This window comes from Rhinatrema bivittatum, chromosome 1 (genome assembly GCF_901001135.1).
Source record: "Rhinatrema bivittatum chromosome 1, aRhiBiv1.1, whole genome shotgun sequence".
NCBI lineage: Eukaryota > Metazoa > Chordata > Amphibia > Gymnophiona > Rhinatrematidae > Rhinatrema > Rhinatrema bivittatum.
Window position 1 is genome coordinate 728,091,190 of NC_042615.1, and position 27,148 is coordinate 728,118,337.

The 27,148-nt window shown below is 42.6% G+C and overlaps 1 protein-coding gene across 1 annotated transcript in view; it reads right to left on the bottom strand.

Moving 5' to 3' along the window:
- Positions 1-711: 711 nt before the first annotated feature.
- The window catches only part of LOC115100791 (sodium channel protein 60E-like), a 147,378-nt gene continuing 120,941 nt past the window's right edge, over positions 712-27,148 (bottom strand). The window contains exons 9-10 of the mRNA XM_029619674.1: positions 3,120-3,390; positions 712-1,655 (exon numbers count right to left, since the gene is read on the bottom strand). Coding sequence (XP_029475534.1) covers positions 712-1,655; positions 3,120-3,390 — 1,215 coding nt within the window. The remainder of the gene's footprint in view (positions 1,656-3,119; positions 3,391-27,148) is intronic.

Here is a 27,148-nt window from a genome sequence, read left to right on the forward strand (position 1 = left end):
GTCCATACTCAGAAACATTTAGCTGGCCACCTCAGAAGTTAGCTATCTAAATTAATATTTGGGCACTGCAGTTAAGTTAGGGGCATTATGTGGGCATAGCTCGGAGGAGTTGATATTCAGAGTTAGCTGGTTAACATAGCTGGCTAATTCTGGTCAAGCCAAAGAGCTCTCCTAAAGTTAGCCAGTTAAAGTTAGATGGCTAACTTTAAGACAGCCGGCTATATTCAATAGTGGCGGCTGCACTATTGAATATGCCTCTGAAGTTACCCAGATACGTTTATCTGGCTAACTTTGTTAGCAGGATTGTGACTGAATATGGACCTCATTATTATTAAAATATATTGTCTAATCACTTTCTTCTAAGAGAATAAACTAACTTCATATGAAGAAATGGACTTAGACTATCTATTCATCATAATTAGTAAGCAAATAGAGGACTCTAATGTTACCACATCTCTAACATACACCACTGATGTTACATTAAGAAACAACTATATATAAAATGGAAAGAATCCAGATAAGATGCAGAATTCATTTATAGATCTGAAACAGTATTCTTGTATGTCTGCATGAAAATATATAATGCAGTACATGAGTTTTTATCACTAAAAGCTTTCCGTGTAGTGTTTCATTCATTTTACTGAATTTAAAATTAAGGTATGTTAAGCCTAAGTAGAACATTTTATTGAGCAGAAGGTATTTTTTTAAACCTTATGTATGCTTTTCTAGTTTTTCTGGGATTGAGGAAAGAATTTTAAGTAGCTTCCATCGTCTAAATGTCTTCTGTATTGTCAAGGCAGCTTTGAATTCCTTTTGCATCCTAAGAGTAGTGGTGACAGTCTTCATAGTGACACGAACTGGAAACCTCTTCTGTGATTGCTCATTGATTTGGTTGTACAGCTCTTTCCAGGTGGTTGTCTCTGTTACGTTCCCCACAATAACAAAGCTGAGCACTTTGAGAATGTCTAGACAGTGTAACTTGTTTCCAGAAGTCATGGGAAAATTGAGCGCCGCAATTTTGACTGCATTAGGTTTTGAAATCCTCAAGGGCGGTTTCAGATTATTGAGAAAATCAGACAGGTGATCATATTGGATGAATTCTGTGGCATAAGGATCATATTTGCTCCAGACCTCATAGAACATATCAAAGTCATCATCTGTCAGACCAGCCAGTTCCTGCTCCTGCGCTTCATTAAAATTCTCTAAAATTACTGCAACATACATATTGATAATGACAATAAAAGTAATGATTATGTAGGATAACATGTACAGCACACACACAATAGATGGCTGCTGTCCACTCTGGAACAGCTCTTTCAGGATTTCATTCCAACCTGCTGCAGTTGCCAGTCTAAACAAAAGTAGCATGCTATTTCCAAAGGTATCAAAATTCACCATGTCATTAATGATTTCTGTCCTCGGCAGGTTTTGGAACAGGTTCATACCCAAAATAGCATAAATAAACATCACCAGGGCAAGGAGAAGTGCAATGTTAAATAGGGCAGGGATGGAAATAATCAACGTAAACAGAAGCTTTCGGATTCCTCTTAAAGATCTTACTAGCCGAAGCAACCGTCCAAGTCTTGCCATTCTGAACACTCGGAGTATAGTTGGAGAAAAATTGATGCTTGTTGCCACAGATTCTAATAAGTTCCCTAAAAATGAAGAACAGTACAGTTTCACTATTTTAAATATCTTTGTCATACTTTTTTTCCTACAAGCACATAATGTCTGAAATTGGCATGGATTATGAGGATTTACTGGACACACTTTCCAAGTTTTATCCTTTGAGATGTAGCTAAGAGTCCAGATGTCTTTTAGAAAAAGTAGTCCGACTTTGCCTATTCCAAATTATTTACATATGACTTTGAAACACTAAATGTATTTTAATTGTTTTCATGTACTAAAAAAGTCATAGATTAGTGACATGTGAGTCAGCTGTAATCCAAATAGCATCCCAGTTTGGATTCTCTGCAACAGTTGACCTGGTTCAATCAAACTAATCAGAGCCTGCTAAAACCCCCAGTTGTCTACAGACTTTGCTCCAACTTTAACTCACTGCTCATATTTTGCTTGAATGTAGGATCAAAATTTGATTTTCCAACCACCCTAAACATCTCTGAATTTCACAATCTATGAGGTCTATTTATCTAATTGTGTTTCACTTTAATGCACATTTTTAGTAAGTAGGCCTCATCACTAACAATGATTTTCGTGGTAAATAGCATGCATTACCACAGGACATGATGTGATAAATGTACCCCTATATTTCAAAACTTAAAAGAATATTAATTTGTGTATGGCGGGGGGGGGGGGGGGGGGGGGGGGGAGAGGATTGATTAGATCCAAAATGGCATCAGACAAGGTCAACAATTTAATTTGAATTGATTTATTCATCCCTAATACATAAAAAAATTTGTGAAAACAAATGAGTTGAGGTTCTGCCAAGCCAATCACAAATATTTCTAAGCAAACTCTTTTCTTCCCATGCATACTTAGGTTATGTATTTCTTTTTTCTTCTATTGTCTAGGCTCTCAGATGTGACAAAAATGTCTGTAGAAGCAGTCAGGACATGAATTTAGACATGCATAATGTTGTTTCGAGAAACCTTACCTTATAGAGCTCCAATTAAAAAGAAAATTGGCAGACCCATTAATATATAAAAAGCATTGCGGAGGATGCATTTAGCTTTTTTTGTAAATCATTTCTCTTTTTATTCTGTGAATAATATATGCAAGAACATCCAGTTTCTCACTGACTTCTGTAAGTGACTCATTGTATTATTATGAGATACAAATACATTTTATAACATTTGTACAAATGTTTTCTCATTATTTTCTTTTTTATTGAGACAACTTGAGATTGTATCAATGAAAACATTGTATAGTAGACACCATTAACTTGTAATTGTCATGTACCTTTAGTAATTGGTTTTTCATAACTGTAATTGTTTAATCATCTTTTATTCATTATTTCACTGTAAACTCTTTCTATCTTGAATGATCAAAGTTGATGCTACAAAGGTGATGCAACACAAAAGCACATACAAAATTGTCTTATTTCTAAAAGCTGTATGTATCAAACACTATACTATAGATAAAATTAATTTTCTGCTTACCTGCAATTGACACTGTGACTACCAAAATATCAAATATATTCCAGGCATGAGTAAAATAATACAGTCTCAAACCCACGAGCTTCAGTACTGCCTCCAAGGTAAAAAGGCTTGTGAATATAATATTAAACAAATATAGGACGTCAGCAGAACTTTTAGAAATATCATATTGGTCACTTGCCATAATCACAACATTTAAAAAGATCAAAACTAGTACCAATGCTTCAAAATACTTGTGATGAACCAGCTTGTAAAATGGCAAGATGATTTTGCTCTGAAACAGAGAGAGATTGAAAATAGATAGACATACTGTTGTTTTTACAATATTATTATTATAAAATATATATTTTCTCTTGTGATGTTAATGCATACATACACACATTGGCATATAATAAATATTGAACACGAGTCAAACAGGCACAGTATGTAAAGGCAATCCCTTGCCAAGAGAGCTTACATATAGATTTGCTTCTCAGATTGATTTTTATTATATGATATACCAGACTCACTAGTGTTATTATAGTAATAACACAAGGTAACTCAGGATGATATAATAATCAGATTTCTTTTGCTTTGGTGAAAAAGATGTTTGCATAAACAATGTTTGACACTTAGGTGACCTTATATTCTGTGAGCAGAAAATTGAACTTGTAGTATGTTTATGGGGACAGTGTTCAAACTACTTGCCTTGTTGCAAAGTTCACAGGTACTTCTTATCTGCAGACTTTGCAATACAATTTCAAAGAGAAACTATACAGGTACTTTCCCATTGAAAATTACCATGAGTACAAAGTATTGGTGAACTTTTGCACCTGATCTTAGTGTAGGCAAAAAACGTTACTAGAAAAATAATGTGCATAGATTTGAAACTTCAGTTTGCATGCTTAATTTTAAAATCCACTCAAAACAGTCTTAGGAAGTTGGAACACCTTCCCCTAGTCTAGCTAAAAATACATGCGCTATGGCATCCCATGCATACTTTCAGCCAGACTGAGGGAAGGCAGTTTTTCAGATAGCCTATTTACAAGCTTAAATTGTTATTTACCCACATACATGACTTTGAAAATTGATGCCTTTGTGCCCATATACAACATGTGCTATTTGTAGTGTTACTGCATGTTAATATGCATGCAAATCAAGCCATCACAACACTTATGCAAAGGTTAGTCTCAGAGAGAAAATAAAAAGTGTGTGGTAGGCTTTGAACCAGGGTCTGCCCACACAGAAGCCAGCGTCCTGCTTGTGCAGTAGGGCGCCTACCTCAAACCATTGTTAGGCCGAGAATTGATAACACCCCCCTCCCCCCAAGACTTCAAATTGGTCCTTAGGGGTTCAAAAAAGGGTTGCTAGAAAAGGCCCAATGTTCTGGCAACTTAATGGTTGAGGACTGAAAATTAGAATGGGATGGTGACGCTCCACTACTGTAGTATATGGCTGGACTTTGACCTGAGATACTGGTGAAGCAATTTGGTATAACCAGACCCAGACTAACAGTTGCCATAAGTAATGAACTGCTGGACTGGGTTCAGCTCCACTTGTATAGAACTGTGTGTTTTGTAAATAAAACACCTGTATTCAAGTACAGAGGAGATCTGTGATTGTGTTCATGAGACAGCCCTAACCTGGCAATTAGATACTAACACAGGATGCGCTATCCAACACTGACATTAAGAGGCTTAAAGGTTGCTTTTAGGACCCGCGCACGGGCATCCATGTGAGCGCGATTGCTGGTGCACGCACATGTTATAAAATCCACTACCTGCACGCACAATTTTATATTGATGCACGCATGTGTGTGCAATTGCCAAATCGCGTATGTAAGTGGGGGGGATCTTACAGCCTGCATGCGGCGACACAATCGACCCTATTCCCTGTTCCCTTCCAGTCTGCCACAGTAAAGGAACGGACTTCCTAAACACCCTACCTAATCTGTATCCCTTTTCCCCTACTAGCCCCGATCCCTAAAACCCCTATTTTTTTTTGTTTTGTTACTTACACGCAGTCCGGAGCAGCGGCAAGTTGTGCGGGTCTGTCATTTCCGGTGTGCGCTTTAGCCGGACAGTGCCTGAAATGGTGCTGTCCCGGCCTGCCCATGCCCCGTCCAAATCCCACCCAGACCCCGCCTTCAGCCAACTCCCTTTTCAAAATGCCTTTCTTATGCACATATGGGCAGATACGCACGTGACTGTGGGCCTTTTACAATCCCCGTAGCGTGCGCATCCCATCCATGCTCATATCTGCCCGTTTCAGCGCTCGCCCGGCTTTTAAAATTTTGCCTGTAGAGTTTTATTCACTAAGGGGTAGATTTTCAGACCGCGCGAATAGGCGTACTTTTGCTGGCGCATCAGGTGCAAGCAAAAGTACGCGGGATTTTAGTAGATACGCGCGTAGTCGCGCGTATCCGCTAAAATCCTGGATCGGCGCGCGCAAGGCTATCGATTACGTATAGCCGGCGCGCGCCGAGCCGCGCAGCCTACCCCCATTCCCTCCAAGGCCGCTCCGAAATCAGAGCGGCCTTGGAGGGAATCCTCTAACGCCCTCCCCTCACCTTCCCCTCCCTTCCTCTACCTAACCCACCCCCCCGGCCCTGTCTAAACCCCCCCCTTACCTTTGTCGGGGGATTTACGCCTCCCGGAGGGAGACGTAAATCCCTGCGCGCCAGCGGGCCCCTAGCGCGCCGGGACGCGACCTGGGGGCGGGTACGGAGGGCGCGGCCACGCCCCCGGACCGCCCCGGGCCGTAACCACGCCCCCGGACCCGCCCCCTTAACGCTGCCGACACGCCCCGAAAACGGCGCGGTGCTCGGCCCCGCCCCCGACACGCCCCTGACACGCCCCCCTCCGAAAACCCCGGGACTTACGCGAGTCGCGGGGCTCTGCGCGCGCCGGTAGGCCTATGTAAAATAGGCTCACCGGCGCGCAGGGCCCTGCTTGCCTAAATCCGCCCGGATTTGGGTGGATTTAGGCGAGCAGGGCTCTTAAAATCCGCCCCTAAGGTGTATTGGTGCGTGCTAAGTGCCAAATTTAGCACCTAATGTATTAAATCTGTGTTAATATGCATTATCAGGAACAAAAGAATTATCAGTGATGCATAAAAAAAAAACCTTTAACACTAACAAAATATTAATGAGCTGATTTGCATGCAAGTAGACATGTAAGCTGTGAGCTATTATGAGAAAAGAGGTACAAAATGAATAAATAAAATAAAGCAGTTCACAATTTGCATACATATCATAATTAATTTTGGCCAAGAATATCGGTATGCTAATGCAACTGCCAATGTCTTGGTCACCATCCCCCAAACAAAATTGGAACACCTACCCCGAAGTTGTCCCCGCAATACTCTTTATTCCCACTCTAGAAAAAGAAGCATACCTAGTCCCTAGAGCCCTTCTGAAACCCCTTTTCCTTTACCCCAGAGCAAATAAGGGCAGCTAATTTGAGTTTCCCCCCAAAGATCCTCTTGCCACCAGATCTTCCAACAAATTCTACCCCATGCAGTGAAGAAGACATGGTTTTGGGGGAAGGATCGATCCCCTGTTACTCCTGCCCTACTGGTTAATTATAGGATTGTCTTTGCCCTTCATATACCTCGCACATTCTGAATATATCAGAGCTAGAGAGGCAAGAACAACTGGGGATTGCTCCTGACCCTAACATTACATTTTCTTTGCTGAATGGAGTAAGATTTGTTGGGGAATCTAAAGAATGATGAGAGGGTCTCTGGGGGCATGCACTCAGGACTGGATACCTCTTTTTTTGCTCAGGAGGCCGCTGAAAAGCATTATTGAAACTGGCAATGTTGTGCATTACTGCCATTGATAATGTACATTTGTAACTGACTATGGTAACCACTTAAAGACAATGAAAGGCTTATGGGCCTATAAAACCATACCCTCCCAAACAAAAATCTAGTCTCTGAGCCTCCTTCTGTAATCTAGTCTCACCCTCCTCCAATCAAAGATGTTCCCCTTATTTTTCACTGGCTTCCTTCCTGCTGTTCATGCTGCCAAATACAAATTAAGAGGGTCATTTACTAAGCATGTTTCCCATAGACACAACATAGAAGAAAACCTTTAGTAAAAAGGCCCCTAATATTGCTGACATTCAGACTTGCATATTCAATTTTTAACGCGGTTATGGTAATGCTGCCACATTCTGAATCTCTTTAGTTTGCTACATCACCACTAAAATTGTCAGTTAATACATTTCATACCAGTTTTAATGCTGGATAGTGTATAGAATTCTATCCCCATCATTCATCAAAATGCGTTAAGGCATTAACACATGCAATAACGCGTTAATGCCATAATGCATGTGAAAACTATGGTAACGCTGTTACTAATCTGGCAGTGGACCCCTGGTCCAAAGTAGAGTTAGCGCTACCTAGGAGGGTAAAGCCCTCTTAGGTCCCTACTGTCGGAAGGCGAGGCCTGATGATGTAGACATGGAATGAAGACTATACTCTGGAAGCCTGCGATTCCCCCGGGAGGAGCCCGTGGGAACCTGACTGCTGGGACTTAGGAGACTCCCTGGAGACCGAAGAAGATCTGGATGGAGGCGCCTCCTGCAGGTCGTGTAATCCAGATAGCTGGCGCCTCCAGCAGGTCGAAGTCAATTCCAGTGTAGATATCCGGAGAATGGTCCGAAGCTGGTCCAAGGGTCTAAGCCAGAAGAATGGTCGGAAGTCGGCCCAGGAGTCAAAGCCAGAGGAATAGTTGGAAGCCGGTCCAGGAGTCAAAGCCAGAGGAATCCGTCCAACAAGAGGAGAATCAGGAAAAAGGACCAAGAAGAACAGGAACCCGACGAGCAGGCAATGGACGAGAAACCCAAGGCACAGGAACACACAGGACCAAGAGCCAAGATACCAAGGCAAGGTCTGAGGAGCAGACCTTGCCTTAAATACAGGAGCCCAGGAAGGAGTCCTAGAGAAGAACCATGACCATTTCCTGTCATGGTCCTTTTAAATTTCCCTAGCAGCCGCGCATGCGGCTCTAAGAGACCTGGCGGGGGTGGAGTCAGCAAGAGGAAGATGTGGCCATCTTGGAAGCGGCTACAGCAGTGAAGAAGACATCAGCGGCGGCTGCCGGCTCCCGTGGGCGTCCCAAGGAGAGCCCGATGCCGCGGGTGAGTGCCCGGCCCCGGTTGTGGACCGCCGGGCCGGTGGCCATAACAAATGCATGGTGCAAATGCAAATTTTTGGGGTGGGCAGAATCGGGGAGGAGTTTTGCGTGGGAAATAGTTAAATTAGGGGCAATATCACATCATGCGATAGCATAACACGTGCTATTGTATGGTTTTAATGCTGGAAATAACTATACCTTTTTTCCTGGTGTTAGGCTGTGCGATGTGCCTGAAATGGCCATAACGCAATTCGCCACAACTTTTTGGAATTACATTTTGGCCATTTCTGGGCTTGGGGAGGGAGAGAGAGAGACTCTAAAAGATGAAATTTTGTACTATGTTATCTTACCCCAACTTGATGGTACCCTGTTATAGAGAACAATGTAGAAAAGGAAATGTCACAATGAATTTCTCTGAATCGCCGTATCCCCACAGGAATAGATATATTTATTTTGTATTTATTTTTAAATTATATAGCCGCATCATCAAGCCTGTCAGCGTGTTCTCTGAATATTGACAGGAGAGCCGCCCGGACTTCTAATCATCTGCGGCAGTCTTTTTTTGAGTTTTTTCAATTTTGCATTTTTTAAATTTAACAATCTTTTCTTCACTGCAGCACTTATTTATGATATAGATCTTAAACAAAAGCTCAACATAAGGCCGAGGTTTCGCAGCATCAGCTGCTTCATCAGGAGCTATAGTAAAAGTGCAGGATTCTTATCATAGGCAATCTTTCTCTGTTAAATCGATACCTTCAAAATGGACGAACATCGTCTCACAACTTCTTTCTTTCACCAAGGTGTACAATGCTCTTCGTACATCTCACTTTACATGCGAAACTGGCCCCTAAACCCTAAACCACCACCAACACCTCATCTCGACCTATTAGGAGGTCCTCCTATAGAGATATAAATATTTCCCTACTATGAGGGCCTTGTAAGTAGTCTCTCTCTCCAAATGTAGGGCTAGATTTATCAAAATATCACATGTGATAGGAAGAGGGGTGTGTTTTATGGTAAGAGCCTATTTATTGCAATGTGTATTATCTTAGCACAGGTATTAATGCAAACTGCATCAATTGTTTACACTAATGGCTACATAATTCCAGAGAGAGAGAGAGAGTGTGAGTGAGTGAGAGAGAGAAACACTATCTACAAGGCCCCTCTAGTAGTTAGCAATTTATCCTACTATAGGAGGCCCACCTAGTAACTCGAGGTGAGGTTTAGGTAGTAGGGTAGGGATTAGGGGCCACTTTGACAAACAGAATGAGATGTGCGAACAGAACAGTGCACTCTTGTGAAGATTTGAGGTCTTTCAGAGTGTGGAAACTCACACAATGATGAGATTTGTACAATGTTCTCTCAACCTAGTTTGATAGACTCTCTACCTGGGTAAAATTGGTTTCACAAACCTGTTTAAAAGAGAAAAGCCAGTTTCTGCTAAAAGTCAGAAGATCAACTAGGATCCCTGCAAAATGTACTTTGTATTTCCACAAATAGGCTGATTTCCTTAACTCCTCTTTGGTTGTCTTAAATTTTTACTGGGATATGCATAAAAAAATAGATGAAACTTTTTCCTGCTTGTCTTGAGGAAACATGCAGATTTTGTTGAACTGACACTAGATTGAAATCCACCTCATTAGTGTCAAATTAATTGGCACATTCATAGTTGTGAGGCAAGAGGCAAAGTCAATGGCCATATTTTTCTGAGAATGAAAAATATCCAAGAGTATATAATACTAGTGGGTGTATTTTTGGCTATTATGAAATGCAATTTTAAAGTGATATTTGAAATGACAATCAAAAATGTATTTTAAGACACAGCTTCATTACAGCAGGTTTTATACTAGAAAGATTAAAGAATCTGCACATCTCTAGCTAACTGCAAGAACATAGCCTTGCAACAGGAAATAAGAAAATATTATTTTTCTCTGTTAAAGAGGATTCTCCCACCATCCTCAGCATAGGACATAGGAACATAGAAAAATGACAGCAGAAAAAGACCATATGGCCCATCCAGTCTGCCCATCCATCCAATTAATTTAGCATTATAATTCTCATCACTTCCTTAGAGATCCCCTGTAATTATCCTATGCTTGCTTGAATTCAGATACTGTTTTTGTCTCCACCACTTCCACTGGGAGACTGTTCCACATATCCACCACTATTTCTATAAAAAATAATTCCTAAGATTACTGCTGAGTCTACCTCCTTTCAACCTCATCTCATGACCCCCTTGTTCTAGAGCCTCCTTTCCATTGAAAGAGGCTCACCTCCTGTGCATGAAAACCTTTGAGATATTTGAATGTATCTATCATATCTCCCCTATCTTGCCTTCCTCTTGGGTATATGTTATATATTTGTCTTGTCTATCCCCATATGCATCTTCTGTTTCCCCCTTCCCTCCATTCTAGCATCAGAGGGGAGATTAAGATATAATTGGGATTTTATTTGCTTAGCCTGAAAACCTCTGCTATCTCCTACCATTTTGCAGTGTTACATTTCAATATTAATCATCAGGTGTGGTATAACAGTTTATATGCTTCAGTTTCCCATAGGATCACGCACTTATTTCTTTCTGTAAATGAGAGCGGTTTTTGGCCTATACTGCTGTTGCCAGCCTGCTGCTTTGTGATATCAGGAAGCACTTGACGTATTGTGACCAGTGGCACATTGATGACTGTCCTGTGGCTGGTATTAATGTAGAAGTTTAAAATTGTGGCATTCTAAGTTGGCACATAAGTTAATGTGCATAAAGTTACACCTGTATTTTATAAACTGTTTGGCACACACAGCCACACTCATGCACCCAGCATCAATATCTTTTTCTGACTCACCCTCTCCCTTCAGTCCCTTCTCTCACACAGACAGATCCATACCCTCCAGCTGATCCTCACTCAGCCAGTACTAGCCCCCTCACCACCAAATGATCTCCCATTGATCTTTCTGCTTCAGGCTTACTCCCTCCCTTCCTGTCCCTGGACAAGGGAAGGAGAGGAATTGGATTTGGGAGCAAAGCAGTTCTTCTTTGCTTTGCTATGTCTGTTCTAGGCTCAACTCCTCCCCTTTCTACCTGTTCTGTGCAGGCTGCCTAAGAGGGGAGGGGCTGCATTAGGAAGCAGATGACTTTCTCTGCTGAGTGATATTCAGCATAGCTGGAAGGCAGAATATCTTCAGACAGGCTGCTGGCACCCAGATTTTTGCCAGTCCAGGCACAAGCCTAGTATTATTGATAAATCCAGGCCTGACATAAAGCGATCTACATAGTTTTAGCACCTGTTTCTAAAAGTTCACAAAGGGACAGTGACTTTCAAAGGGGCGCACAGTCGCATATTGACGTGTGTACATCTGAGCGCACCCAGTAACACTGCTATTTTATAAAATATGCGCACATACGCATATATTTATAAAATAGACTGGGCGTGCATATGTGTGTGCCCTATTTTGCAACTGGGTGTGCACAGCTGTACACACCTAAATATGATCCATGCAATTGGACTTTTATCACCGGTGCTCATCCAAGCCAGTGTCACCAGTTTGCCCAGTGTAGAGCTAGGTCCTCAAAACCCCCTGGTTTAATAGCCTGCACCCCCCCCAATTACCGCAGACCCTTTAAACTCCTCAGAGATGGCCAGATTATTTTTTAAACTTACACCTCCTCCATAGAAGAAGTAAAGTTACATGGCATCGGACCTGGGCATGCAACCAGATGCGTACGTATTTGCATGCATATCTCTTGGCCTTGCCCTGGAACATCCAAGCCCCGTTTAAACCACACCCATACTACACCACTTTTTGAGTCATAGTGAGATATTCACACATCGAGAGATGCATGCGCATATAGGCAGATTTTGAAATCCTCTAGGCACATAACATACCCTGCATGCGCACACATCTCCCAATTTTGGCGTGTGCCCGGTTTTTTAATTCACCTCATATTGTTACGAAAGTGGACCCTTAATTCGAGGTAGATGACTACCGTCGAGAGGCAAGGCCTCTTGGGCTGAAGATACTTGCTAGAAGACTTCACCCTGGAAGCACGTAACCCCCCCAGGAGGAGCCCGTAGGAGTCCGGCCGCTGGGACTTAGGCGACTCCTCTGAAGACTGTAGAAGGTCTGGATGCAGGCGCCTCCTGCAGGTCGTGGGTTCCAGATGGCTGGCGCCTCCAGCAGGTCGAGACAGTCTGAGGACGGAATCGAAGATGAGTCCAAAGCCGGTCCGAGAATCAATATACCAGCAGGGTCTGAGTCCAGTCCAGGGTCAAAGCAGGAGAAGGGTCCAGGGCCGTACCAGGGTCAAGCAGGAGAAGGGTCCAAAGCCATTCTGGGGTCAAGCCAGGAGAAGGGTCCAACGCCATACCAGGATCAAGCAGGAGAAGACACGTCCACCAATCCAGAGGTCAGAAGCCAAGAATCAATCCACGGAGCAAGGGAGGAGAGCAGGACGAAGAACGAAGAACCAGGAGCCAGGAACACACTCAGGCCGGAACCTCAACACCAAGGCAAGGTCTAAGACCCAGACCTTGCCTTAAATACAGGATGTTGGGGCGGAGCCTCAGGGGGAGCCATGACAGTTTCCTGTCGTGGCTCCTTTAAGAATCATCTTCAGCCGCGCGCGTGGCCCTAGAGGGAGAGAGGGGCGGAGTCGAATCCGTGGAGCCAGCCAGCCGAGCCCGAAGCAATCGCGAACGGAGCAGCAAGGCAGCCTGTCCCGCCGGAGCCCCGGACGACCCTCAACGTCAGGGTAATTACTTCGGCAGCACCCGCCGGCCCGGCCTCAGTCTGCCACAGCCGGCGGCCATGACGCCCGGCCCCGGTCACGGCGTGCTGTGGCCGGCGGTGCTAACACATATATTTTACATGCTAAATAATTGTAACATGCATGTAATAATCCTGAATTTATGCATAGAGGCTGGATGAGGTATGTGTATACTCCGCATATACTACCTGTTTGAGGAGATTTCTACCACTCCACCTAGAGCCTCCATCCAAAAACTGCAGAAAAAAGAGGATTTAGATTGGATTTCTGTGACTTATTAACACATGTAAAAGTTCACACATAAGTTGTATAATATACACATGTACTCCACTTATAAAATATTTGTGTGTACTTTCAAATTCTACCCTGGAAAACCCCGTAAATTACCTTTTTTGTCTGTGAATACGCTTATCACTACACTATTGTTATGTGCATATTTCAGACATTATGAAAATATACTAGCTGTGCACAATGATTACTTATATATCACAAGTGTTACCTGATTTTAAGCTCATAAACCCTGCATAAGTCTTTGAAAACCACCCTCTTAATGTCAGAAATATTTTCTTTTTCTCCTTTGCTGCTAAAGCAGAGAGAAAAAGAAATAAAAATAGCAGAAAAGAATAATGAGAGCAGAATACACCTGAGCAACAGTAAATAAAGGAAATAAATAAAATATTTAAACTAAGTAATCAGATTAGAGCTAGATTTAAGTTTTGGGCAATAAAAAACCCAAGAAATTGCAAAATAACTGTAAGTCAGTTCACTAACACAATTTTGAAATAGCTCCTGCTTTTCTTTCCAAGACGTTTATTTTGTGCAGCTTCAGGAAGAGAAAAATATGCAAGCATAGCCATCTGCACAATGAGTGGTAGAACTTTTGCCAAATTGCAAAAGTTAAGAATCCAGCAAAAGTCCCACATTGCTTTTATAATGTAATTATTTTAATAAAGCCAGCTGATATCTGCATATTACATATAGATGTTTCTAATATATGTTTTATATAATTTGTTGTGTGTGCAATTTTACTGTATATTTTTCCTGAATTTGCAGGAAGTAAAAGCCTTGGGCAAAAGATGCATTATCTCAAAACAGTATAAAAAATGAATTTGTGGGCGTTTTGCATTTTCTTCCCTATTTTTGTATAAAGAATAAATCTGGATCTAAGTGGAAAGACTTTATAGTGTATTTCTGCTTTATATTTTTTTTAGGAGATAGGAAGGTAGTTTTTGGGAAAGCTAACTGAGGAAGAAACTCTGAGGCCAATGTACTAAAGCGCAATAATACTCTTGTAAGCATTAGAAGGTGTTAAAACTTCAATTAACACACAGATTTCTGATTGTGAATGTTTGCACATTAATAGCTGTTTTTTTTTATCATGTGTTAATTACCTACACAAATACAAATCAAAATCTATGCTAAATAGTTGGATCATTAGGCAATTACAGAGTAAAAGGGCACTTAGGGATGTCAAAGCCATAGCAGAGAAACTGAATGATTTCTTTGCTTTGGTCTTCACTGAGGAAGATATAAGAGAAATAACCATGCCAGAAATTATATGCAAAGGTGATGATTCAGCAGAACAGAATCAAATCTCAGCGTACCTAGAGTATGTAATAGGGAATATTGAAAAACTAAAAAGTAGCAAATTACCTGGACCAGATGGTATATATCCCACAGTGCAAGAAGAACTGAAAAATGAAAATGCAGACCTGCTACTAGTAATTTGTAAACTGACATGAAAATTGTCTATGCACTGAAGACTGGAGGGTTGCCAATGTAATGCCAATTTTAAAAAAGGGATCCAGGGTGATCCAGAAAACCATAGACCAATGAGTCTGAAGTCTGTCCCAGGCAAAATGGTAGAAACTATCATAAAGAACAAAATTCTTGAACATATAGATAGGCATAGTTAATGGGATAAAGCCAACCTGGATTTAGCCAAGGGAAGTCTTGCCTTACCAATCTGCTAATTTGTTTGTGGGCATAAATAAATATGTGGTTAAGGATGATCCAGTTGATATACTATAGTATATTTGGATTTTCAGAAAGTATTTGACAGTCTAATGATAGTCTTCTTAGAAGACTAATATGAGCGTGTCCTTTTATGGATTGAGAACTAGCTAAAAGATAGAAAACAGAGAGTAAGGCTAAATGGTAAATTTTTCCAGTGGAGAAAGGTGAATAGTTGACTGTCCCAAGGATCAGTTCTCAGACCACTGCTTTTTAATTGCCAGGTTCTTGTGGCCTGGTTTTGGCCTCTGTTTGAAACAGGATGCTGGGCTGGATGGACCCTTGGTCTGACCCAGCATGGCAATTTCTTATGTTCTTATGGAAATGGGAACATAGAGTGAGCTGATGATAATTGCCAATGACACTAAATTATTCAAGGTTGGTAAGTCACATGAGAATTGTGAGAAATTGCAAGAAGACATTGCAAAACTGGGAGATTGGGCATGCAAATGGCAAATGAAATGTAATGTGGACAAGTGCAAAGTGATGCACTTAAGAGAAGAGTAACACAAATTTAGCTACACAATGCAAGGTTCCACATCTAGGAAAAGGATGTAAGTGATAACATGTTAAAATCTTCTGCTCAGTGTGCAGCAGCACATAGAAAGCAAATAGAATGCTAGGTATTATTTGGAAAGAAATGGAGAATAAAACAGAATATCATAATACCTCTGTGTCACTCCATGGTGCAATCTCATCTTGATATTGTGTGCAGTTCTGGTCACCACATTTAAAAAAGATATAGCAGACTTAGAAAAGGTACAGAGAAGGGAAAACAAAATGATAAAGGGGATGGAACAAGTCTCCTATGAGAAAAGGCTAATAGGTTAAGATTCTTCAGCTTGGAGAAGAGACAGCTGAAAAGAGGTATATGATAGAGGTCTATAAAATTAATTGCGGAGTGGAACAAGTAAATGTTAATCCGTTATTTCCTCTTTCAAAATGTACAAAGACTAGGGGACACACAATGAAGTGACTAGGTGATACATTTAAAACTAATAAGAGAACATATTTTTCTACTCAACGTATAATTAAGGTCTGGAATTCATTGCCAGAGGATGTGGTGAAAGCTAATACTGTACCTATGTTTAAAAAAGGTTTGGACAAGTTCCTGGAGGAAAAATATGTAAACTATTATTAAAGTGAAGTTGCAGAAATCTACTTTTTATCCCTGGGATAAGCAGCATGGTATCTATCTACCCCTTGATATCCTGCCAGGTACCTGTGACCTGGATTGGCCACTGTTGGAAACAGGATATTGGGCTTGATGAACCTTTGATGCATGTTCTTCAGCCCACACCCAGGAACACGGCTATTTTATAATATACATGTGTATATGTACACGTTATAAAATAGCCTGACTGCAGGCACATGTGTGTGGAATTTTAAGTTGATGTGCGCCTATGCACAAATACCACCGCTTCTAACCCGAGCAAGTGGGGAGGATTTTAATAGACAGCTGTGCTGACACCATTACCAGTTTTCCCAGTTCGTTCCCAGTTCACCCAGGTAAGGGCCCATGACTTTCAAACCTCCCTAGTTTAAAAGCCTCCCTTCTCTCCTGTTAGCACAAACTCTTAAAACCCCACAAATTTATCTATTTACCTTTATTTTATTACTTATATGTCTTCCATAGCAGAATTAAAATTCTAGCAGGGAGACCCTGGCATATGCTGTGCGCATAAGTATTTATGTGCTAATTTGAAGTTGAAATCCAGGAACACTCATACCTCATCCAGACCACGCCCACACCCATGCCCTTTTTTTTAACGTTCCATTTGTGCATGTAGCAGGAGATACGTGTGTACTCGGACGGCTTTTAAAATCTGCTCAGCGCATGCCAGCCCAATATGTTTGCATATCTCCCGATCTTGGCACGCATCGAGCTTTTAAAATCTATCTTATTATCAATAAGTACATAGAAAAAAAGCATAAGATTCTTGGCTAATGCATGCAAAACATAAAACAATAAAAAATGTGAGAAAAATATTGCAAACCATTTGTATAATGTTTTAGACATTAATTATCACTAAAAAACTTTGCATGCTACTGTAATGTTAAAATATAAATAATAAGCAACTTTAAAGCTCTTTAATACCGCTATCTCAAATACCATGGCCTTCACTGACAAATGCCACTGTAAGTTTGACACATGATCATATACCAGAATAGTATCATGGACATGACCTAATCTTGGCCAATCACAAGTCAAGTCTTTCCCTGACCAATGAATGGAATAGGTATACACTTTCCATTCATTATAACACTATGTTTCAACAGGAATGTTTAATTTTTTTGCCATGTATATGTTAACAGATCTTTTGAAGTATTTTCCCCTTTTAAATTAAATGTAGCAGAATATTTTTCCTTAAGATTTATTTTCGTATATTTCTTGTGCTATGATATCGCACAGAAGTAAGGTTACAGGGGTAGTATCTTTCTCATGTTTTAACAATAGAAAAATCGATAAACTGGTGACTAACACATAAAAAAATCTTTCCTCTTTAATTCTTCACAAATCACTGTTTGCCAACAACAATAATAAATAAACAAAATGAAAATATACGTATTAAAAATGATTTGCATATAAGAATTATGTAAATTCCATATTGTTTGTCTTCACTAAACCCCCAAAGGCACAGCAGCTTACTTAACCTCAACTTTTTTTAACCTCACTGTGTCAGCACTACATGGGCCAAAACAAGGCTGAGCCAGGCCAAAATGAGGAAAATCCAGCTGCAGCAGCAAGTTAAATATATTCACACAGGGAGAACTTTGAAATTGGTTCCAGCCTACAGGCATTTTAAAGTGCATCCTTAAGAGTCAGGCTTGTAATATCTCTTTAAAAAATTGCTGTACCAGGATATTTCAGACTGGGTGCTTGTCACTACAGAACAAACAAGTTAGAAGAAACCAACTAAAGGGAGGACAAGTAAATAGTTTGACTAAACCAGAGTGCAACTAAGCAAAATCATTACTGGATTCATTGCAAATAATTAACTCTAAAGGTTGCTATTCGTTATCATGCATGCCAAACTGGTTTATTTCACTAAAGCCTTAAGTTGCCTGTTAAGGCACTCACTAACACTTAAGCAAGCTGATAGTAACTTTAGTATCTAGATGCATGCTAGTAAACACATGAGATACAAACTGAGGCATAATGAGCTATAGGAAACTATCAGGGCCGGAGCAACCCACTGTGTAAGTCATGCAATAGCACAGGGTGGTGGGACGGAGAGGATGGTGACCTGGGGCCACTAGCCAATATGAAGAAGGGCCATCTGGTGGTCCTTAACCCTTCCTCAGCCAAGGTGAAGAAGAGGCGATGGGGTTGCCTGGTGGACCCCAACCCATCAGTTGCCAAATGAAAAGGCTGCAGAGCTGCCCAGTGGCCAAAATGAAGAGGAGGCTGTGGGGCTGTCTGACGGACCCGTTTGCTCCTGGCAGAAATGAAAAGAGACCGCAGGCCACCTAGAGGACCCCAACTGCAAAAAAGAGAGAGAGGTTCAGGTTTGTCTGTGAGAACATGTGTGTGTGAGAGAAAGGGAACTGTGTGTGTATAAGCCAAGAAGGAACAAGATACAAATTGAGGCATAATGGGCTTGTGGAAATTATCAGGACCAGTGCTACCCACTGAGCAAGCCATACAGTAGCTCAGGGCAGTGGTTTGGAGAGGATGGTGGTCTGGGAGTCTGGTTCCTTTTTGGTTCAGTGTGAAGGAGGAAGGCTGGGAAAGGTCATGCAGAGACAGCATTGTGGATAATCTAGATGGATACTTGGGGGCAGATTTTATAAATCTGCGCACACGTGTACTTTGTTCGCGGATTTCAATAGATACGCGCGTAGCCGCGCGTATCCATTAAAATCCAGGGTCGGCGCGCGCAAGGCTGCCCAAAATCGGCAGCCTGCGTGACGAGCCGCGAAGCCTGCCTCCGTTCCCTCCGAGGCCGCTCCAAAATTGGAGGCGGCCTCGGAGGGAACTCCTTCGCCCTCCCCCACCTTCCCTTCCCCTTCCCTTCCCCTACCTAACCCACCCCCCCCGGCCCTATCTAAACCTCCCCCTACCTCTATCACGAAAGTTACGCCTGCTCGAAGCAGGCGTAATTTTGCGTGCGCCGGGCCGGCTGCCGCGCTCCATGTTCCGGTCCGGGGGCTGGTCCAGGGACCACTGTCACGCCCCCGGAACGCCCCCAGGCCGGAACCATACCCCCCGGACGTCCCGAAACACCACGTCACTCCCGACATGCCGCTGAAATGCCGCATCACTCCTGGCACGCCCCCCGACACGCTCCTGCATGCAAGCCCCGGGACTTACGCGTGTCCCGCCGAGCCTATGCAAAATAGACTCGGCGCACGCAGGGGGGGTTTGGGGTAGTTTTCGGGGGATACGCGCATATCTTACGCGGCGTACCCCTTGAAAATCTACCCCACGGTTAAAGTACATTGGAAACAATATTCAAAATCAAATATGAACAGACTTACTACTGAATTCAAGTGCATATGTCAACACAGTGTGTTGATACTTTTATATTTGGCAAGTTTTCCCCCTGCGGAAGCATTCTCTGGTGAACAGAGGCTTTTGTTGAGGAGAGAAAATTGACAATTGTGACTGGATAAAGAGAAACAACTAATGTGCTGAGCAAGTTCCATAATCTTGTAAGAATGGATTGAGTTTTGCATCTTGTGTCTAGCTCCTTGGAAACATATATATAATTTTTTCAGCTTTAGAGTTCATTCATTTTTTGTAGATGTATTTATACACTTAGTTGATATGTTTGTAATGTACAATTTAAAATATGTACTAAAATTGTAATAACAATTGTTTTTATTGAATTAAAAATGTTACATTAGTATTTCATATAGATATTTGTGATCTAGATAATAGAGAGGCACTTTATTTACAAATGTACAGTCTATGATTTTCTTATCTATCTATCTATCTATCTATCTATCTATCTATATGTAAGAGAGAGAGAGAAAGAGAGGAGAAGATTTGTATGGCAGCATACCCCTTACCCCCAGTTAATCCACAACAATTTCAGGATGATTGGAAATCAAAAGTTCCCAGGTATGGAGAGCAGGAGATTTTTCTTATTCTTATTAGATTTCAGCATTTGGTGTTATTTGATGTGTCAAATATTTTACTGGTGTTTGGGATTTTTTTTTTTTAATCTATATGCGTTTTTAATTATTGGATATTCTAGTTGTCAGGCATTTTGAAATATTCTTTTTAGTAGTATGGTTTTTGTATTATGATTGATATTCTATATTTCTGGATTTTATTGCTTTAGATTTTATGAAGAATGTAAAGTTAGTTTTTCCATTGTTGCACTGCATACAGAGTTTAGCTTCTTGTGGTTTCCAGTTCAGTTTAGTCTGCATATTTCTATTTATACTGTATGGTCTCTTTATTCTATATTTAATAAGGGTCTGTCTGTTCTACATTAATGACCAAGGTAAGGAATTCTTCTAATGCAGCATTTCTCAACCAGTATGCTTTCAGACTTGATCAGGAGTGGCCAAGGAAAAGTCACCACTGCCCGATTCTCAGATCCAGGGCAGCACCTGGGCTCTACTCTTAGCACCTCACAACAGCCAATGGTAGTTCTTAAACTTGTAGAAGCTCCATTCTTAGAAGATGTATAGTCACGCATGCTTCTCCTTCCTAGCTACAATATGAGCCCTAGAGTGTGGGAATTAATAAGCAGCATGCAGAGGAAAAATAGCTGGGTCCCACTTTGTGCAGCACATAAAATGCACCCAGCACCTCCTTATCCTAGTGGTTAGAACAGCAGGCTGGAAACCAGTGTTCAAATCCTGCTGTCATTCCTTGTGATGTTGGGCAAGTCAGTTTACCCTCTATTGCCTCAGGTACAAAATTAAGATGGTAAGTCCTGCGGGGAGAAAGAAATACCTATAGTACCTGACTGTAATCTGCTTTGATGTACAGTTTGAAGCACTGAAAGACAGAAATATAAAAATCTAAATAAATAAATCTTCTACCTCCTGAGCTTCCTCTTTTGAGTCCTTCCAGCCTCTGTCTTATCTCTTGGCTGAGTGAGACAGGGAGAGCATGAAATGAGCACTGGATGTGACTTATTCTAAGAGTTGGGAGGAGCAGCAGCAGTGGAGGAGCTCTGGCAGCCACATGTGGAAACCAGGGTAAGTAATTAAGCCTGTTACCTGCACCACATCGAATTTTCCTTTCTCTTGCACTTGCATGTAGAGGGAACTAGTCCATGGAGCTGGATTCATGTGTATCTTTGCCTGCTTCCCCTCCTTTGTTTCAAAATTTCAAAGAAAGAATGATAAGTTTTCAGTACTTCCCTAGAGCTTCTTCAGATCATATGAGTCCTTTCCATGGCTGCACTACCTGCCCTGTTGAGGTTGTCATGCCACTTAAAATTTTTAAGAACATAAGATCATAAGAAATTGCCATGCTGGGTCAGACCAAGGGTCCATCAAGCCCAGCATCCTGTTTCCAACAGTGGCCAATCCAGGCTACAAGAACCTGGCAAGTACCCAAACACTAAGAAGAACCCATGCCACTGATGCAATTAATAGCAGTGGCTATTCCCTAAGAAAACTTGATTAATAGCCATTAATGGACTTCTCCTCCAAGAAATTATCCATACCTTTTTTGAACCCAGCTACACTAACTGCACTAACCACATTCTCTAGCAACAAATTCCAGAGCTTATTTGTGCGTTGAGTGAAAAAGAATTTTCTCCGATTAGTCTTAAATGTGCTACTTGCTAACTTCATGGAATGCTCCCTAGTCCTTCTATTATTCAAAACTGTAAATAACCGATTCACATCTACTCATTCAAGACCTCTCATGATCTTAATGTTACGGGCGCGTCCGCCACGCCGCTGACGGGCCGAGAGTTTGGAGGCCCTCGGGTACTATCGTAGGCGCGAGGAGCGCGGCCATCTCTAGAGCAGGTGGTGTGAGCCCTTGGGCCACGGCGAGACCTAGGGAGGAGCCCCAAGTCACACCGCGGAAGGTGAGCCAATGCAGGCATGGAGAGCCAGGCGGGTACTGAAGCAGGGGTTAAGGAGCGGAGTCTGACCCTCAGCCGGACCTGCACGCCCATGGCAACCAGCAACGCAATGTTGGTTGATGAATGGTCCTCCAACTGTTCCAAGCCCTTTCGGACCTGCCGCTGGGTACGGCATAGGGCGGCAGGCCGGACAGGGGACGAGGGCAGAGTCCTTAGTACATGGAAGACATCTTAGACGAGGGCTAGTGCAGACATCATAGACAAGGGCTGGTGCAGAGACATCAGAGACGAGGGCTGGTGCAGAGACATCATAGATGAGGCTGGAAAGGGAGACATGGGCACTGTCCCTCAGGGCGCCCTACTCAGCCCACCCGCGGGACTGAGTCGCGGACCACCCCGTCCCATACGCACCCTACCCAGCCCAGGAAGGCTGGTCGCGGACCACGCTGAGAACAGGAGAGCGCAGGGAAGATCCAGGCGAGAAGGAACTCCGATGACGGGACCAATGACATCCGGAGCCCCATTGGCTGGCAGGAAGGGAAACTCCAGAGCACAGGGACGAATCCCTCCTGTTGGCCACTCCAGGGCCCAACAGGACAGAAGGCTCAGGAGCCAGATGAAGACATAGGGCAGAACATCCGGAACTGGATCAGGAACTGGAACAGGTACAGACATCAGGCAACATCAGGAATAGACATCAAGGCAACTTCAGAGACAGGTCAGGACAGGGAGCCATCAAAGCACGGACGACCACGGAGGACCTGGATCAGCAGACAGAACACAGCAATGTGCAACGCCAATCCGAAGGCAGACATCAGAGCTGGAAACAAGGAACAAGAAAACATTGAACACGAAGCCATCAAGACACAGGAGACCATGGTGGACCTGGATCAGGAGAGGTTACAGGCAACTGTGGAGCCCAATACGAAGGCAAGTAGGAAGTGAAATGAGAGCCCTTTTATACTGCAGGATGTAGGCAACTCCTTGGGAGGAGTTTGCCTGGACCGCTCCTCACTGGCCCTATAACTGAGGTGGAGAGCCATGGGCCGGCCCCTAGGGAGAAGGGCGTGGCCAGAACCAGGAAGTCCAAGCAAGCACAAGCAAGCCACAGGCAGGCCTCAGGAACAGCTAGGCCTCCCAGGCCCTGGAGCAAATCCGGGAAGGTACACAGGCGAGGCCCTGGCTTCGGAGCGGCCTCCGGAGGAGGAGGTGAGATACCTCCTGTAGCGCAGCAACAGGGGGGATCGTAACACTTAATGTAGGTGTGCTTAGGGCTTGAAAAAGTTAGGAAACACTGTTCTATGGGGACAGTCCACCAGATAACCACCCCTCCCCACAAATGAACTACTTGTCCAGTATTGGTACTACAGAGAAGAAGTGTCCCAAATTTGCCTACTTGAAATCTGGTCACCTTACTCTAACCTCACTGCACCTTTAAACAATGTTCAGACACAAGCTACTGTTAGGAAAAAAGGGAAGTCCATGAATGGCTCCATTAGACTCCATGGGGTTTGGGGGTGTGGAGTTGAGGGCAGCACAGTAATCTTTTTCACCAGGCAGCAAACAGGTAGCACTAGCCCTGGAAATCATCCACTTATATAAACTGCACATTAATTAATTACTGCATGTTATGGTCAAAAGTGTATCACCAACTCTGGGAAACATGGTAAACATTCATTGCATACTCTATAAAAGCCACCTTCTGGCCAGAGGCAAGTTGTTAGGAAAAATGGAACTATTTTGGTTGCAGCAGCAAGAAATAATAGATCTCAAATAATCCTCCCACCTAACACCATTGATGAAAATATAAATGAAAACAGTCATAATAGGCATCATCGAGAAATGCTTTCATGTAATCTGTTCTCCACCTTATGCTTAATCATTGGTCTTAATGACAACCATTAGAGATTATATATATATATATTTTTAACAGTTTTTGATGCAAATAAAATTAGCTCAGTTTGATTGAATTCTTTATCTTTAGTGTCTTGTTATATATCAAATAACAGAACTTATTTCTATTTTGAAATGGTGAATATCAGTGTATTTTTTGCCAGTAAACTTCTGAACTGCCTGTTCTAGTCTGACGTGGCACTGTGTTTCAGACTCATTAGTCTTTCTTCAGGGTACAGTCACCACATACTGTTTCATGTTTGTTCAGTAGTCTAACTTGGCATGTCACAGGAAATGATGTCATCAGAAGTTTACCGGCAAAAGATACGAGGAGAATAGAAATAGACATGGCAAGATAGCAGAAAGGAGCAGCAAACTCCCCTCCCTTGAACCTCACCAACTTTCACATCCAGGCCATTTCCTCTCTTATCCATCATCAGTTTTTACTGGGGAAAGGCAAACATTTAAGAATGGTCTTTTCTCCAATATCCAGATCCATTAAATAAAAAGAAACACAGCATTTGTTCTAAAAAAATGATTTAGATTGAGAAACCATATGGCAACACTATCGCAAATGTTACAGACTGCACAAAATGCAACAAGAAAACAGGTGAGATACAATGAGGCCGATATTCAGCACTACTTATCTGGCTAAGTACGGACTTAGCTGGCTAAATGGCGGCAGCTGAATATCCAGTCCTGTTCAGCAATTGCCACTTAGCTGGTTAAGTTGTGGGCAGGATATAGGCATTTCATGGAGAAGCTATTTATCTGGCTAACTTAGGCCCTGATTTACTAAGGCTTTTCTCCCATTTTGTGTTTATGGGGAAAATATAGCTAAGTAGCAATATCAAACTTATCCAGTTAAGTTAACCAGATAAGTTAGACCTACTCAACAGCAGGTCTGAAGTTAGGCGAATAAGACTTATCCAGTAACTAGTGACTTATTCAGGGATATTAAGCAGCATAGCCGTGCTGTTGAATATTTGTTAGGGATGTGCAATCCGCAACAAATAAGTCCCTTTTCGTTGTATTCGTAGGTTCGCGAAATGCATGGCGATCTCCCACAAATAAAACATATCATATTCATTTCATTCTTTTGGTTTGCAGTGATTTCTTAGCGGCCGTTTGAAATAAGAGAAGGCCATGTGGGAGTATCCATAAGAAAAACCAGCCCTTTCCTGTGAGTCATAAGGGACCTCACAGCCCTGTCATAGAGTGGGTCAGACAGGTTGACAAAGAGATGAGAAAGCAACCTATCAGAGCTAAGCATTTTTCTAATGCAGGCAATTGCCGTTCTCACTCAGTGCTCTGTGACACTATTCCTGATGACTATTTATACCTTAAGCACGCGGCGTGCCACACTCTTTCTTTGCAGGGGTGGTTGGTGGAGGTGGTCCGGGGATGGTGGCTTTACTCAGAGCTAGTTTGAGTGTCTCAAATCTGTATTCAATTGCTAACTACTTTGATAGAATTTTCCATTGAAAAAGATATGTCTTTGTTTTTGCTGCTGTATCAGCCAGGCTTTTTATTAACTGCACTTTTTGTAAATTTAACTCACTGTCTCTCACACAGACAAGCTGCTAGCAGTGGCATTTTGCTGCTGATCTTACCCCCATGGGGTAGGTTGCAAGTAGGGTTTGGGTGTTGTGGGTGGGAGATATATTCAATTGCTAGCTACTTTGATAGAATTTTCCATTGAAAAAGATATTTCTTTGTTTTTGCTGCTGTGCCAGCCAGGCTTTATTTTTTAACTGCAGTTTTTTTAAATTGAACTCAGACTGTCTCTCTGTGCTCTTTTAAGCCACAAGGCAGTGCACTGGGCATCTGTGGGCAGTTTTCCAGACTCACATATATTGGTACAGCAGTGCTCTTTTAAGCCAACAAGGCAGTGCACTGGGCATCAGTGGGCAGTTTTGCAGACTCACATATATTGGGACATCAGTGCTCTTTGAAGCCAAATCCCCAGTAGGCCTCTTTTGTAGTTACAAGTTTGTTGTGTGCACATACAGCGGTCCCAATTGTAGGGTACATCAAGGCACTGCATCTGTGGGCAGTTTTGCAGACTCACATATATTGGGACAGCAGTGGACTTTGAAGCCAAATCCCCAGTAGGCCTCTTTTGGAAATAATTCTTTGAATTGAAATCCCTAGAAGGCAGTGACATTAAATCCATGATGACAGGGAAAGCTAGATGTGATTGGGACTGGCAGAGGAGGCACTGGCAGAGGAGGCACTTTAAAAGGCAGTGCCAGTCCCCCATTAAAGTTAAAAAGGGACCTGTTCCAATCTAAAATCTCTGGAGGGGCAGGCAGTTTCATTCGGAAAAAAACGAAATTTAAAGATGATGCATCACCACCTCCTGTTTCTGACCCTGTAGTTTTGGAAGTGAGGGAAAAGGAGGCTGAGTCATGCAAGAGAAAAGGGCAAGATCCAAAAGCAGCAGTGCAACAGCAGACTCGACTTAGCATTGAAAATGTAGCGCAGGCACTGTTTGCTTCTGATTCCGATGAAGAATAATCTTTTGTGGGATTCTCATCATCAGAAATGGAAGAAGTAATAGCTGAAGAAGGTTTAGGAGGATTAGTTAGTTCTGTCTTAGCCTCCACTTCAGTGCTGCAGGGGAGAGATGAAACTGATGATGATGAGAAAGAACTGTCAGCGCAGGCACAGAGTGTGACTGATGCCCCTAGCATTGCTTCTCAGAGTGCACCCACTATGTCAGCTCCAGTGCCAGCATCCACCCCGAAGGCTATAGAGAAGGGATCACAAAAGAAATCTGTGATCTGGAGCCACTTTAAAGTGACAGAGGACCCGTGTTTTGCTCAGTGCAATTACTGTGCCATGGCTATTAGCAGAGGCAAACAAATGGGACATCTAATTAATTTTGGCATGATGCATCATATGCAGAAGCAGCACCCAACAGTTCTTCCATCTGGGGATGGTGGCAGTACCAGTCAGGGGACCCCTTTGTCCAGGCAGCATAAAGTGGTTGAAAAAGAGCAGAGTCACCCCATGCCCTCAGCCCCTTCTAGTAGTCAGGTGGCAGGCCAGCAGACCCCTGCCATGTGTCTAAAGCAACAACCCACCATGGAGGAAATGGGGTGGTGTTCAATAACACTATCCCGGGGAAGGAGGTGGGCAGCCTCAAAAGTTGTAACCAGGAGCATTGGGGACCTTGATGACCATCCCTTGCAGATAGTGGAGAATGTGGGTTTCAAGCATTTGCTGAAGGTTTTTG